This window comes from Anolis sagrei, chromosome 11 (genome assembly GCF_037176765.1).
Source record: "Anolis sagrei isolate rAnoSag1 chromosome 11, rAnoSag1.mat, whole genome shotgun sequence".
In the NCBI taxonomy this organism is placed as follows: Eukaryota; Metazoa; Chordata; class Lepidosauria; order Squamata; family Dactyloidae; genus Anolis; species Anolis sagrei.
The window spans coordinates 31,552,408-31,569,391 of NC_090031.1; the positions used below are offsets into that span (position 1 = coordinate 31,552,408).

Sequence of the window (16,984 nt, forward strand, 5' to 3'; positions counted from 1 at the left end):
TGGGCTGAAGTCTTTAAAGAAAAGTTGAATGGGTGACAGATTAGGATGAGGTGCGGCTTTCCGAAGGCCCCCCTCCATCCTATTGAGATATGATCATAATTGCCAAATGACCACTTCTTCTGGGGGACCAACTCCGAGCCCAAAGGTCACGATCCCTTTCTATTGTCCATGCAATTGTGTCTTTGATAAGGGTCTTTTTCAACTGAAGATTTCCTCCTTTCCAAGACCAGGGAGGGGTGGCTTCCTTGTATTTTTTATCCATTTTTCAATAAAGGGGAATTGGGCAAAAGGGTCAGGAAAAAGTCAGATACACAGGGAGGAATATAGAAATATAGAAATCATGATATAGAAAACATACCTACTTATCCCTCCCACCAGAGTCCCAGAGAAGTTCAAGAGAGCGCATAAGTGTAAAGGGAGGTGGTTTCTCAGTAATAAATGTGCTACCTTCTGCTATATATGAAGCATAGGGCATAAAACCTTGATTAAATGTACACACTATCTAACATGGGAAGGGTGCTTGTTGTTGTTAGTGTCTTGGCAAATTGACCAAGTCTTAACCCTTATTATCCAATCTGGTGTCCTTGTCCTTAGCAAAACTATAAGTTACTATCTTTTATTTGGGGGGGGGGCGGGTCATGTTCGACTTCACAGGCACGAATGGAGGGCGAAAGAGAGAAATGTGCCAAGAGGAAGGCGCGTCAAGACCCACCACCCGTACACCAAACTTGGAAGACTATTCTACTCGGCCAACGAGGGATTGCCTAAGTAAGTTTCTCAACCTTCCCAATGACGTGACTCCTTGATACAGTTCATGTTGTGCTAACCCCCAACCATAACATTATTTTAGTTATTACTTTGTAATTGTAATTTTGCTACTGTTATGAATCATCATGGGCCCTCCGGTTAAAGCGCTGAGTTGCTGAACTTGCTGACTGAAAGGTCGTAGGTTTGACTCCAGGGAGTGGCATGAGATTCTGCTGTCAACCCCAGCTTCTGCCAACCTAGCAATTCGAAAAACATGAAAATGTGAGTAGATCAGTAGGTACCACTCCGGCGGGAAGGTAACGTCGCTCCATGCAGTCATGCCGGCCACATGACCTTGGAGGTGTCTACGGACAACGCCTGCTCTTCGGCTTAGAAATGGAGATGAGCACCACCCGCAGAGTTGGACACAACTGGACTTAATGGCAAGGGGAGACCTTATCTTATTACTACATTGCAATATTATTATATATTATTATGCCGGCCACATGACCTTGGAGGTGTCTACGGACAATGTTGGCTCTTCGACTTAGAAATGGAGATGAGCACCACACCCCAACGTTGGACACAACTGGACTTAATGTCAAGGGGAAAGCTTTACCTTATTACTATATTACAATATTATTATGTATAATTATGCCGGCCACATGACCTTGGAGGAGTCTATGGAGAACGCCGGCTCTTTGGCTTAGAAATGGAGATGAGCACCAACCCTCAAAGTTGGACGCAACTGGACTTGATGTCAAGGGGAAACCTTATCTTATTACTACATTACAATATTATTATATATTATTATGCTGGCCACATGACCTTGGAGGTGTCTATGGACAACGCCGATTCTTCGGCTTAGAAATGGAGATGAGCACCATCCCCCAGAGTCAGACACGACTGGACTTAATGTCAAGGGGAAAACCTTTACCATTACCTGTGAATCGTCATGTAAATATCTGATATGCAGGATGTATTTTCATTCACTGGACCACATTTGTCACAAATAGCCAATACACCCAAATTTGAATACTGGTGTGGTTGGGAGGGTTGATTTTGTCCCTTGGGAGTTGTAGCTGCTGGGATTTATAGTCCACCTACAATCAAAGAGCATTCTGAACTCCACCAACAATGGAATTGAACCAAACTTGGCACACAGAACTCCCATGACCAACAGAAATTACTGGTGGGCACTGACCTTGAGTTTTGGAGTTGTAGTTCACCTACTACATCCAGGAATAATAATTATATATTTTATATTACATGTAATATTACTAATAATATTACAGTATAGTGATATAGTACAATATGGGAATGTCTGGTACTAATATTGTGTTATGCTAATAATATAATATATTGTATACTAGCTGTCCCCTGCCACATGTTGTTGTGGCCCAGTCTGTGTATATGTGTTTTGTGTGTGTATGTGGTATATATTTTTGTATATATGTATATATGTGTGTTTGCGTATATACATGTGGTTTTGCTCATGCATTGTAATGCATTCTTTTTTCTTTTTTTTTAGGTCCCTTCTGCTGTGTTTTTCAGTGTTTTTATGAGTGATGGACACTCTTTGGACTGTATTGTGCCCAAATTTGGTGTCAATTGGCCCAATGGTTTTTTAGTTATGTTAATCCCACAAACGAACATTACATTTTATGTATATAGATAGAAACATATAATGTTGATCATAATATTATAACATAATACAATACTAGTAATAAAATAGAATAATTGTATATTATACATTACATATAATATTAGTAAGAATACTGCAGTATAGTGGTGTAGTACAATATAATAATAATAATAATAATAATAATGTACTATGCTAATAATATAATATACTAGCTGTCCCCTGCCACGTGTTGCTGTGGCCCAGTCTGTGTATTATAATAATAATAATAATAATAATAATAATAATAATAATGTGCTATGCTAATAATATAATATACTAGCTGTCCCCTGCAATGCGTTACTGTGGCCCAATCTGCTTTGTGTTTTGTGTGTGTGTGTATATATATATATGTGTGTGTGTGTATATATATAGTTGTGTTTGCATAAATATATATGTGGGGTTTTGTTTTGTTTTTTGCTTTTTAAGTCTCTTCTGTGTTTCTCAGTGTTTCTCAGTGTTTTTATGAGTGATGGTCACTCGTTGGCCTGAGAGGTGTCTTGTGTCCAAATTTGGTGTCAATTTGTCCAGTGGCTGTTGAGTTATGTTAATCCCACGAACATTACACACACCCACACACACACATTATATATATAGATAAGTTGTCCACTGCCACGCGTTGCAGTGGCCCAGTCTGTGTATATCTGCTTTGTGTGTGTATATGTGTGTGTATATATTTGTGTATATGTGTATATACTTGTGTTTGTGTGTATATATGTATTGTGTCCAAACTTGGTATCAATTTGTCTAGTCATTTTTGAGTTATGTTAATCCCACAAACGAACATGACGTTTTTATTTATATACTAGCCATCCCCTGCCATGCATTGCTGTGGCCCAGTCTGTGTATATGTGTTTTGTGTTTGCATATATGTGTATAATATGTGTGTATATATTTGTGTATATGTGTATTTGTGTGGTTATGCACATGCATTGTAATGTATTTTTGGTTTTTTAAGTCTCTTCCTCTGTGTTTTTCAGTGTTTCCCTGAGTGATGGTCACTCGTTGGCCTGAGAGATGTCTTGTGTCCAAATTTGGTGTCAATTCGTCCAGTGGTTTTTGAGTTATGCCAATTCCACAAACAAACATTACCTTTTTATTCATATAGATTGTACATACACATAATATTTCTAATTATTATTATTACTACTACTAGCTGTCCTCTGCCACGCATTGCTGTAGCCCAGTCTCTGTATATGTTTTGTGTGTGTGTATATATATTTGTTTATATATGTGGTTTTGTGCATGCTTTCAAATGTATTTTTTTTTACTTTTAAAGTTTTTTTCTGTTGTGTTTTTCAGTGTTTCCCTGAGTAATGGTCACTCATTGGCCTGAGAGGTGTCTTGTGTCCAAATTTCGTGTCAATTTGTCCAGTGGTTTTTGAGTTGTGTTAATCCCACAAATGAACATTACATTTTTATTTATATACGAGCTGTCCCCTGCCACGAGTTGCTGTGGCCCTGTCTGTGTATATGTGTTTTGTGTGCGTGTATATATATATATATATATATTTCTATTTCTATTTATATGTGTACATGCAGATTGTGTATGTGTGTCTATATGCATATTTGTATGTATATATGTATGTGTATCTGTATATAAGTGTGTAGGTATATGTATGTGTGTGTATGTGTATATTTGTGTGTGTTTGTGCATATATAAATATATATATATATATAAATACGTGTGTGTGTGTGAATGTGTGCATATGTATATGAGTGTTATGTGTATATGTATATAAGGTGTATTTTGGAGGTTTTTAAGTCAGTTCTGCTGGGGTTTTGTGTGTGTTTGTGTGAGGTTTTTTAGGGGTGATGGTCACTCATTGGCCTGAGAGGTGTCTTGTGTCCAAATTTGGTGTCAATTCATCCAGTGGTTTTTGAGTTGTGTTAATCCCACAAACGAACATTACATTTTTATTTATATACGAGCTGTCCCCTGCCACGCGTTGCTGTGGCCCAGTCTGTATATATGTGTTTTGTGTCTGTGTGTGTATATATATATATATATTTCTATTTATATGAGTACATGCAGATTGTGTATGTGTGTCTATATGCATATTTGTATGTATATATATATGTGTATCTGTATATAAGTGTGTAGGTATATGTATGTGTGTGTATGTGTATATTTGTGTGTGTTTGTGCATATATATATATATACGTGTGTGTGTGTGTGAATGTGTGCATGTGCATATGTATATGAGTGTTATGTGTATATGTATATAAGGTGTATTTTGGGGGGGTTTAAGTCTGTTCTGCTGGGGTTTTGTGTGTGTTTGTGTGAGGTTTTTTAGGGGTGATGGTCACTCATTGGCCTGAGAGGTGTCTTGTGTCCAAATTTGGTGTCAATTCATCCAGTCGTTTTTGAGTTATGTCAATCCCACAAACAAACATTACCTTTTTATTGATATAGATTATACATACACATAATATTGATAATATTATAATGTAATACAATATAATGCTAGCCATAATTCACTCTAATAAACGAAGCCTGCTCACAACCTTCTCATGTGTTTCTCCATTTTTCCTCAGAGGCTGGAGTAGGCCTCTTCGTTGTCATGGCGACAGAACAACTCCAGGTCTGGCTTGGGCCTAGTCGGGGCTGCTGCGGCTGCTGCTTCCCGTCGCCATGGCAACGCGGAGAGCTACTCGAGGCCTGCCTGAGGCCTAGCCTGGCTCCTCCTCCTCTGGGCCCGTCCGCGGCCTCGCCTCTTCCTTCCCTCCCTTCGGAGCGGCGTCGACCTGGGGAAGGAGGAGGAGGAGGAGGAATGGAGGCCGAGGTCGGGCCCCGCAGGACGGCCTCGCCATGAAGTGCCGCCCGCGCCATGACAGGTACGGACAGGGGGTCCTACTCCTTCCCAGGAGACTCGCCAGGACTAGGCCCAGGCAAACGCCTCGCTTGGCTGTCAAGGCCTCAAAAGAAGGAAGGAAGGAAGGGCCTGCTCATTCCTCATTGCCATTGCCCAGCTTGATTTTCACTGAATGGCCTTGCAGCTGTGAAGCCTGGCTGCTTCCTGCCTTAGTGAATCCTTTCTTGGGAGGTCTTAGCTGGCCTGGGATAGATGGATAGATGAATAGCATCTATCTACTCTGGTCTGTTGGAGGCAAGTGTGAATGTTGTCACTGGCCAGCTTGATTAGCACTGAATGGCCTTGCAGGTGCAAAGCCTGGCTGCTTCCTGCCTTAGTGAGTCCTTTCTTGGGAGGGCTTAGCTGACTTGGGATATATGCATAGCATCTATCTATACCATATACCACGTAGAACTCTAGTCTGTTTGGGACAAGTGTGAATGTTGTCATTGGCCAGCTTGGTTAGCACTGAATGGCCTTGCAGCTTCAAAGCTTGGCTGCTTCCTGCCTTAGTGAATCCTTTCTTGGGAGGCCTTAGCTGGCCTGGAATAGATGGATAGCATCTCTCTACCAGATACGATGTAGAACTCTGGTCTGTTGGAGGCAAGCGTGAATGTTGTCATTGACCAGCTTGATTAGCACCGAATGGCCTTGCAGCTGCGAAGCCTGGCTGCTTCCTGACTTAGTGAATCCTTTCTTGGGAGGTCTTAGCTGGCCAGGGATAGATGGATAGCATCTGTCTACCATATACGATGTAGAACTCTGGTCTGTTGGAGGCAAATGTGAATGTTGTCATTGGCCAGCTTGGTTAGCATTGAATGGCCTTGCAGCTGCAAAGCCTGGCTGCTTCCTGCCTTAGTGAATCCTTTCTTGGGAGGTCTTAGCTGGCCTTGGGTAGATGGATAGCATCTGTCTACCATATACGATGTAGAACTCTGGTCTGTTGGAGGCAAGTGTGAATGTTGTCATTGACCAGTTTGATTAGCACTGAACGGGCTTGCAGCTGCAAAGCTTGGCTGCTTCCTGCCTTAGTGAATCCTTTCTTGGAAGGTCTAAGCCGGCCTTGGATAGATGAATAGATGCATAGCAGTTATATACCATATACCACAGCTGTGTATGGTGGACTCCTGCAGATGTGATTGGGCTCTAAACTGGTTTATTGGAGAACACAGAAATGCTGGACCACTCTCACAACCACCGTGTCAGATTACACAGAGAAGCCACTGAAATCCACAAGAAGCAATTTCAACGGAAAGGAAGAAACCATGAACATAAATAAAATTTGGCTGCCATTATTTAAAAACTCTAAAATCAGCACAGTAAACAAAGAGGAACACTCAGAAAACAGGGGAGTTCCAGACACAAAACAATCAGGGCCAGCTAACACCTCCCAACAAAGGATTCCCCCAGGCAGGAAGCAGCCAGGCTTTGTAGCTGCCAGGCTATTAATTGGCAACATTCACACTTGCCTCAAGCAGACGAGAGTTCTTTCTCCCACCCTGGACATTATTCCACAGGGATATGAACCCCACTTGCCTAGTTTGCCCATGCCTGCCTTAGAGGCATTTTATAATGCAGTCTTTTTGTATAGATTTACGCACAAAGCAGTGCTAAGTTGCCCTCAGAACGCAAAGGCGTCACTCTCTCAGCCACAGCATGAACTTTTGGAGTATAAGATGCAATACTCGACTCGTAATAATTGAAGGACAGAAATGACAGGGATTTGGAAGTGCACCGACACACTTAAATTATGGCTTTCGGCTTTCTTCTCGGTGTTTATAGGCAAACACACACAACCGGTTTCCGCCTCTCTTTCAAAACCAGAAGAAGAGCTTCAAGAAAAGCAAGGTCAGGTTCTCTTTTGCTTCTGTTTTGACCCTCACAACAATCCTGCAAAGGAGGCAATATTAGATTAACTTGGCAGGACAAGCTTTGCAGCTGCAATCTGTTTACACCTCTCAACTCTCTGAGAAGTCATTCAGCTCTTCCAATGCTTTGGTTTACAATCCCCATCGCTGCTGCTAAGCTTAGGCAATGGCAAGAATTGTGGCTATTGTAGTCTGTTGTTATAGGGAGGGCCCTATCTAGTTTTTAAAAACAGGGGAAGCCCAGACAAGAAACAATCAGGGACAGCTAATCATCTCCCAACAAAAGATTTGTGGGTATTGTAGTCTGTTGTTATACCGAGGGGGGGGGGGTATCCAACTATCAAAAACAGGGGAACCTCAGACAAGAAACAATCAGGGACAGCTAATCATCTCCCAAAAAAAGATTTGTGGGTATTTTAGTCTATTGTTATACCGGGGGGGAGGGGGGGGGCTATCCAACTATCAAAAACAGGGGAAGCCCAGACAAGAAACAATCAGGGACAGCTAATCATCTCCCAACAAAAGATTTGTGGGTATTGTAGTCTATTGTTATACAGGGGGGGGGGGGGGTATCCAATTATCAAAAACAGGGGAACCCCAGACAAGAAACAATCAGGGACAGCTAATGACCTCCCAACAAAGGATTCCCCCAGACAGTAAGAAGCGACACCTTGAAACTGCTAGGCCATTAAATGCTAATCAAGGTGGCCAATTGAAACATTCACACCTACCTCCAACAGACAAGAGTTCTTTCTCCCACCCTGGACATAATTCCAAAGATAATGGCAGTAAGCAGCCAGACCTTGAAGCTGCAAAGCTGTTAAATGCTAATCAAGGTGGCTAATTGCAACATTCATACCTATCTGATTTCTTTCTCCCACCCTGGACATCATTCCAAAGATAATGGCAGTAAGCAGCTAGATCTTGAAGCTGCAAAGCTGTTAGATGTTAATCAAGGTGGCTAATTGCAACATTCACACCTATCTGATTTCTTTCTCCCACCCTGGACATCATTCCACAGATATATAAACCCAATTTTCCTAGTTTCCTAGAGACCTCTCAACCTCTGAGGATGCCTGTCATAGATGAAGGTGAAACGTCAGGAGAGAATGCTTCTGGAACATGGCTAGACAGCCTGACAATACATTGGCCCTCTCCTTGTTGGGATCCCCACAGTATTCTGGCTCTCCTTGGCAATATCGAGATCTCTGTGCCTCTAACAGCAGGTTCCCATCAATTCTCAGATAAGTGACAGGAAACTACGTTTCATTTAATTGGCCTTTCAAATCTGGGAGTCACTTTCCAGAATTTCATCTCCAAACGAATAGTTAAGATTCAGAGGCCGTAACAAGCCAGTCCCTGGTGAGAACTCAAAGGAGAGAATTAAAAGGATTCTCTTGGCGAAACATGCCATCTGCCGCTTCCTGCCCCGGTTGGTGGGATGTTTTTAATAATAGATATTTATTTGGTCGCATTTTGAGCGGGAGGATTCACCAAGAGCGCTCTCTCTCCATCCAACTGTTCATGAAGAAGTGGAATGTTTTCCACCACCTTCCTTGTGAAGCCACCATCTGTCTTCTGAACATTTTGGAAGCTGAATCGTCTACTGAGATTAATGTTTAACACATCTGTTCATAGGGTCCATAGCTGTTTATACAGAGGACAATTCTTTGGTGCTCATCTCCATTTCTAAGTCGAAGAGTTGGCGTTGTCCATAGACACCTCCAAGGTCATGTGGCCAGCATGACTGCATGGAGCGCCGTTACCCTCCTGCTGAAGCAGTACCTATTGATCTACTCATATTTGCATGTTTTTGAACTGCTAGGTTGGCAGAGGTAAAGGTAAAGGTTTTCCCCTGATATTAAGTCCAGTGTGTTCAACTCTGGGGGTTGGTGGTTATCTCCATTTCTAAGCCGAAGAGCCGGCATTGTCCATAGACACCTCCAAGGTCATGTGGCCGGCATAATAATGTATAGCAATATCGTAATATAGTAATAAGGTAAAGGTTTTCCCTTGACATTAAGTCCAGTCATGTCCGACTCTCTGGGAGTTAGTGCTCATCTGCATTTCTAAGCCAAAGAGCTGGCGTTGTCCGTAGACACCTCCAGTCATGTGGCCAGCTTCCCACTGGAGCGGTACCTATTTATTTACTCACATTTGCATGTTTTTGAACTGCTAGGTTGGCAGAGGTAAAGGTAAAGGTTTTCCTCTAATATTAAGTCCAGTCATGTCCAACTCTGGAGGTTATTGCTTATCTCCATTTCTAAGTCAAAGAGTCATTGTTGTTTGTAGACACCTCCAAGGTCATGTGGCCAGCATGACTGTATGGAGTGCCATTTATCTTCTTGCTGAAGCAGTACCTATCAATCTACTAATATTTGCATGTTTTCGAACTGCTAGGCTAGCAGAGGTAAAGGTAAAGGTTTTCCCCTGATGTTAAGTCCAGTCATGTCCAACTCTGGAGGTTGGTGTTCATCTCCATTTCTTAGCTAAAGAGCCAGCGTTATCCATAGACACCTCCAAGGTCATGTGGCCAGCTTCCCACCGGAGCAGTACCTATTGATCTACTCACATTTGCATGTTTTTGAACTGCTAGGTTGGCAGAGGTAAAGGTAAAGGTTTTCCCCTGACGTTAAGTCCAGTCATGTCCAACTCTGGAGGTTGGTGCTTATCTCCATTTTAAGCCAAAGAGTCGGCATTGTCCGTAGACACCTCCCAGGTCATGTGGCCAGCATGACTGCATGGAATGCCATTTACCTTCCTGCTGAAGCAGTACCTATCAATCTACTCATATTTGCATGTTTTCGAACTGCTAGGCTAGCAGAGGTAAAGGTAAAGGTTTTCCCTTGATGTTAAGTCCAGCTATGTCCAACTCTGGAGGTTGGTGCTCATCTCCATTTCTAAGCCAAAGAGTCGGCGTTGTCCATAGACACCTCCAAGGTCATGTGGCCAGTTTCGCACCGGAGCAGTACCTATTGATTTACTCACATTTGCATGTTTTTGAACTGCTAGGTTGGCAGAGGTAAAGGTAAAGGTTTTCCTCTGATATTAAGTCCAGTCATGTCCAACTCTGGGGGTTGGTGCTTATCTCCATTTCTAAGCCGAAGAGCCAGCATTGTCCATAGACACCTCCAAGGTCATGTGGCCGGCATAATAATGTATAGCAATATCGTAATATAGTAATAAGGTAAAGGTTTTCCCTTGACATTAAGTCCAGTCATGTCCGACTCTCTGGGAGTTAGTGCTCATCTGCATTTCTAAGCCAAAGAGCTGGCGTTGTCCGTAGACACCTCCAGTCATGTGGCCAGCTTCCCACTGGAGCGGTACCTATTTATTTACTCACATTCCCATGTTTTTGAACTGCTACGTTGGCAGAGGTAAAGGTAAAGGTTTTCCCTTGACATTAAGCCCAGTCATGTCCAACTCTGGAGGTTGGTGTTCATCTCCATTTCTTAACCAAAGAGCCGGCGTTATCCATAGACACCTCCAAGGTCATGTGGCCAGCTTCCCACCGGAGCGGTACCTATTGATCTACTCACATTTGCATGTTTTTGAACTGCTAGGTTGGCAGAGGTAAAGGTAAAGGTTTTCCTCTGATATTAAGTCCAGCTATGTCCAACTCTGGAGGTTGGTGCTTATCTCCATTTCTAAGTCAAAGAGTCAGTGTTGTTCGTAGACACCTCCAAGGTCATGTGGCCAGCATGACTGTATAGAGTGCCATTTATCTTCTTGCTGAAGCAGTACCTATCAATCTACTCATATTTGCATGTTTTCGAACTGCTAGGCTAGCAGAGGTAAAGGTAAAGGTTTTCCCTTGATGTTAAGTCCAGCTATGTCCAACTCTGGAGGTTGGTGCTCATCTCCATTTCTAAGCCAAAGAGTCGGCGTTGTCCATAGACACCTCCAAGGTCATGTGGCCAGCTTCCCACCGGAGCGGTACCTATTGATTTACTCACATTTGCATGTTTTTGAACTGCTAGGTTGGCAGAGGTAAAGGTAAAGGTTTTCCTCTGATATTAAGTCCAGTCATGTCCAACTCTGGGGGTTGGTGCTTATCTCCATTTCTAAGTCAAAGAGTCAGTGTTGTTCGTAGACACCTCCAAGGTCATGTGGCCAGCATAATAATGTATAACAATATCGTAATATAGTAATAAGGTAAAGGTTTTCCCTTGACATTAAGTCCAGTCATGTCCGACTCTCTGGGAGTTAGTGCTCATCTGCATTTCTAAGCCAAAGAGCTGGCGTTGTCCGTAGACACCACCAGTCATGTGGCCAGCTTCCCACTGGAGCGGTACCTATTTATTTACTCACATTTCCATGTTTTTGAACTGCTACGTTGGCAGAGGTAAAGGTAAAGGTTTTCCCTTGACATTAAGTCCAGTCATGTCCAACTCTGGAGGTTGGTGTTCATCTCCATTTCTTAGTCAAAGACACCTCCATAGACACCTCCAAGGTCATGTGGCCAGCTTCCCGTTGGAGCGGTCCCTATTGATTTACTCACATTTGCATGTTTTCGAACTGCTAGGTTGGCAGAGGTAAAGGTAAAGGTTTTCCCTTGATGTTAAGTCCAGCTATGTCCAACTCTGGAGGTTGGTGTTCATCTCCATTTATAAGCCAAAGAGTCGGCGTTGTCCATAGACACCTCCAAGGTCATGTGGCTAGCTTCCCACCGGAGCAGTACCTATTAATCTACTCACATTTGCATGTTTTTGAACTGCTAGGTTGGCAGAGGTAAAGGTAAAGGTTTTCCTCTGATATTAAGTCCAGTCATGTCCAACTCTGGAGGTTGGTGCTTATCTCCATTTCTAAGTCAAAGAGTCAGTGTTGTTCGTAGACACCTCCAAGGTCGTGTGGCCAGCATGACTGCATGGAGCGCCGTTAGCTTCCTGCTGGAGCAGTACCTATCAATCTACTTACATTTGCGTGTTTTTGAACTACTAGATTGACAGAGGTAAAGGTTTTCCCATGAGATTAAGTCCAGTCGTGTCCGACTCAGGGAGTTGGTGCTCATCTCAATTTCCTATGTTTTTGTGACACCTGAGAGAGCTTCATTCAGCTGAGCTCAGTCCATCATTCTAAACATGCATCATTCCTTTTAGGGATCAGCACACCAAAACTCAGGAATTTGGAGCAAGTCGTCACCAGCTGGATGCCATGCAGCCCAATGCTAATAATCGGCACGGCACGCCTGCAAACGGCGATGGTAGCACATCCCCCCAGTGCACGCATGCCGCAGCATTGCCAGGAGAAGGTTCTTGCCAACACGTAGGGGACGTTCATATCCAGCTGGGGTCGGTTCATGGAGAGACTGGAGAAAATGCGGGCTCCAGGCATCACCCGCGGCTGGGGACTCAAAGCCGTCCACACTCCCATTCTCACAGCGAGGTCCGGGGAACCCAAGATGGCGGCCCGGATTTGGAGGAGCAAAACGGCAGCTCATTCTCGGAATTCCGATATCTCCTCCAGTGGTTGTATAAGAGCCTCCCGTACCTCTTGATCCTGTCCATCAAACTTCTCACGCAGCACTTAACTGGTAGAGTACATGGTTTTACAGGGCATGGGATACATTGCATTTATGATTTGCTAGCCATCCCGTCACCCTTTGCTGTGGCCCAGTCTGTGTTTATGTGTTTTGCATGTGTATATGTGTGTTTGCATATATATATATAGTTTTGCACATGTGTTGTAATTTTTGTTTTTTGACTTTTTAAGTCTCTTCTGCTGTGTTTTTCAGTGTTTTTATAAGTGATGGTCACTTGTTGGCCTGAGAGGTGTGTTGTGTCTAAATTTCGTGTCAATTTGTCCAGTGGTTTTTGAATTATGTTAATCCCACAAATGAACATTACATTTTTATATATATATAGACTAGCCGTCCCCTGCCATGCGTTGCTGTAGCCCTGTCTGTGTACATGTGTTTTGTGTGTGTATATATGTGTTTATGTGTGTGTTTAAGACAATATTCTGATATAACTTTATATATATATACACACACACACACACATATATATATTCAATATAATTATATATATAGAGCAAATCCAGGGAACTCCATAAATCTAGGCTTTTTATATTTTGTTATATAAATACCTAAAAATAAATATAATTGCATATATATTTGTGTATATATGTGTGTTTGCATATGTGTGTGTATATGTGTGTGTATATATTTGTGTATTTGTGTTTTTATATGTGTACATGCATATTGTATATATGTGTGTGCATGTGAATATGTATATATGTGTGTATGTATATGTATGCATGTATATGTGTATATATGTGTGTTTGTGACACACACGTGTGTGTGTATGAATGTGTGCATGTGTATATGTATATGTGTGTATATGTATCTGTATACATGATATATTTTGGGGGTTTTAAGTCTATTCCGCTGGGGTTTTATATGTGTATGTGTTTTCAGGGGTGATGGACACTTGTTGGACTGTTATGTGTATTGTGTCCAAATTTCGTGTCAAATTGTCCAGTGGTTTTTGAGTTATGTTAATCCCACAAACGAACATTACATTTTTATTTATATAGACTAGCTGTCCCCTGCCACGCCTTGCTGTGGCCCACATGGGGGTTCTGTGTGGGAGGTTTGGCTCATTTCTATCATTGGTGGGGTTCAGAATGCTCTGTGATTGTAGGTGAACTATAAATCCCAGCAACTACAACTCCCAAATGTCAAGATTCTATTTTCCCCAAACTCCACCAGTGTTCACATTTGGGCATATTGAGTATTTGTGTAGAGTTTGGTCCAGATCCATCATTGTTTGAGTCCACAGTGATCTCTGGATGTAGGTGAACTACAACTCCAAAACCAAAGGACACTGCGCACCAAACCCTTCCAGTATTCTCTGTTGGTCATGGGAGAACTGTGTGCCAAGTTTGGTTCAATTCCATCGTTGGTGGGGTTCAGAATGCTCTTTGATTGTAGATGAACTATAAATCCCAGCAACTACAACTCCCAAATGACAAAATCAATTGTTTTGAGTGAAGGACATACATTGGGTTGTTAGGTGTCTTGTGTCCAAAATTGGTGTCAATTCGTCCAGTGGTTTTTGAGTTGTGTTAATCCCACAAACGAATATTACATTTTTATTTATATTGATTAAGGATGATAGAAAAGGAACTCACAGTCCTAGAGGGCTTGAGAGCCAAAACGGTGCAAAGCTAAACTTCACTCGTGACCTGCAGATTCACCAAATTGAATAGAGCTGAATTTTTGAACGAGAGGTTGTACCTAGTGCCGAAACATCTGATTTCTTCAGATCTTGTTTACCCATATTTCCGGTTTCTGAGATGTCACCAGGCATTTCCTACAGGCATTCCAACCTGTTCTCACCTCCTTGAGGACTAGAAACGTATTTTTAAAACAAATTAACCCAGGTGGTTAAATGTCGGTCTCAGTACCACTTCCTGTGTCTCCTCCTTCCAGAATGGAGGCATGAGCAGAAACCGAATTTAACTTGTTTACAAGCTAATTAATAGTTTCTGTCTCTCCGCTGCAAGTGAAATAAATTGAAATTGCAATGAAAATTCATCTCTGATCCAGGCGAGGCATGTCATTAATTCAGATTGTGTCACAACAAGATATATAATAATAATAATAATAATAATAATAATAATAATAATAGGAAGAGTCCAACATGTGATCCAATTCAACAGACAGCAGAGTGTCTGCTGTGGACTTATCTTGTTATGTTTCTAATAATAATAATAATAATAATAATAATTATTATTATTATTATTATTATTATTTATACCCTGCCACCATCTCTCCAAAGGGGACTCGGAGTGGCTTACATGAGGCCAAGCCCCGCAATAAATTATAGCAAAATAAAATATATTCCTCGTTGGTTGTTGTTTTTTAAATATGGAAAAAAATGCATATTCAATGTATGTTTTCCTTAGAATCATAGAGTTGGAAGAGACCTGGTGGGCCATCCAGTCCAACCCCATTCTGTCAAGAAGCAGGAAAATTGCACTCAAATCACCCCCGACAGATGGCCATCCAGCCTCTGTTTCAAAGCCTCCAAAGAAGGAGCCTCCACTACACTCTGGGCAGAGAGTTCCACTGCTGAACGGCTCTCACAGTCAGGAAGTTCTTCCTAATGTTCAGATGGAATCTTCTTTGTTGTAATTTGAAGCCATGGCTCTATTGCAGTGTTTCTCAACCTGGGGGTCGGGACCCCTGAGGGGGTGTCAAAGGGGTTGCCAAAGACCATTGGAAAACACAGTATTTTCTATTGGTCATTGGGATTCTGTGTGGGAAGTTTGATCCAATTCTATTGTTGGTCGAGTTCAGAAGGCTCTTTGATTGTAGGTGAACTATAAATCCCAACAACTACAACTCCCAAATGTCAAGGTCTATTTTCCCCAGACTCCACCAGTGCTCACATTTGGGCATAGTGGGTATTCGTGCCAAGTTTGGTCCAGATCCATCATTGCATAAATCCACAGCACTCCTCTGGATATAGGTGAACTACAACTCCCAAACTCAAAGTCAATGCCCACCAAACCCTTCCAGTGCTTTCTAATAGTCATGGGAGTTCTGTGTGCCAAGTTCGGTTTTAATCCATCGCTGGTGGAGTTTGGAATGCTCTTTGATTATAGGTGAACTATAAATCCCAGCAACTACAACTCCCAAATTACAAAATCAATCCTCCCCCCAACCCCACTAGCATTCACATTTAGGCATATTGGGTATTTGTGCTCAATTTAGTCCAGTGAATGAAAATATATCCTGCATATTGGATATTTACATTAGGATATATAATATTAGTAAAATGACAGGTATCAAGTAGCAAAGAAAACAATATTATGGTTGGGGGTCACCACAACATATGGAAGTGCATTAAGGGGTCACGGCATTAGCAAGGTTGAGAACCACTGCTCTATTGCGTCCTAATCTCCAGGGCAGCTCCCTCCTTCCTATGACTTCCTCTCACATACTTATACATGGCTATCATGTCTCCTCTCAGCCTTCTCTTCTGCAGGCTAAACATGCCCAGCTCTTTCAGCCGCTCCTCATAGGACTTGTTCTCCAGACCACTCTTCATTTTAGTCGCCCTCCTCTGGACACATTCCAGCTTGTTAACATCTCCCTTCAATTGTGGTGCCCAGAATTGGACATAGTATTCCAGATGTGGTCTAACCAAGGCAGAATAGAGCATGACTTCCCTGGATCTCGTTGTCCAATGCTTATATTCCTTGAATATTAATTGAGATGCTTTCAGAGCCTTCTTCATCAGATATATTTGTGGTGCAATACCGCTCCTTATTATATACTAATTTTTGTCCTGTCTAAAATATATGGGCGTTATTAATATTTCTGCATGCGTCCCTCTTAATTTTCGCCTTCTTTGTAAAGATTACATTATTTGCATTATTTTGTTCTTCTTTTCCCCCTTTTTTGCTTTTATAATTGACCCTTTTTTCCCAATAGGCATTTCTCTGGGAATTGGGCTGCTAACAACCTTTATGTATGCAAACAAAAGCATTGTAAATCAGGTTTTCCTCAGAGTAAGTATTGACCTCTCCAGTTGAGGTTGTAAGTATTTTCAAAACTTTATATACACCACGAGATGGGTCGAAAAGGGGAATGCAGGGTCAGTTTCCATTGTATCATGAGACAAAACGTCAAGGTCTTACCGTATATACTCAAGTATAAGCCGACCCAAATATAAGGCCAGGCACCTAATTTTACCACCAAAAACTGGGAAAACGTATTGACTCAAGTATAAGCCCAGGGTGGGAAATGCAACAGCTCAAAATAAAAATAGATACCAATACAATTACATTAATTGAGGCATCAGTAAGTTACACGTTTTTGA

General features: G+C 42.0%; 1 protein-coding gene across 1 annotated transcript in view; it reads left to right on the forward strand.

The window, feature by feature from the left end:
- Positions 1-5,116: 5,116 nt before the first annotated feature.
- Positions 5,117-16,984, forward strand: part of RNFT1 (ring finger protein, transmembrane 1) — a 28,421-nt gene continuing 16,553 nt past the window's right edge. Inside the window, exons 1-3 of the mRNA XM_060756792.2 lie at positions 5,117-5,266; positions 12,251-12,684; positions 16,597-16,673. Coding sequence (XP_060612775.2) covers positions 5,241-5,266; positions 12,251-12,684; positions 16,597-16,673 — 537 coding nt within the window. The 5' untranslated portion in view covers positions 5,117-5,240. The remainder of the gene's footprint in view (positions 5,267-12,250; positions 12,685-16,596; positions 16,674-16,984) is intronic.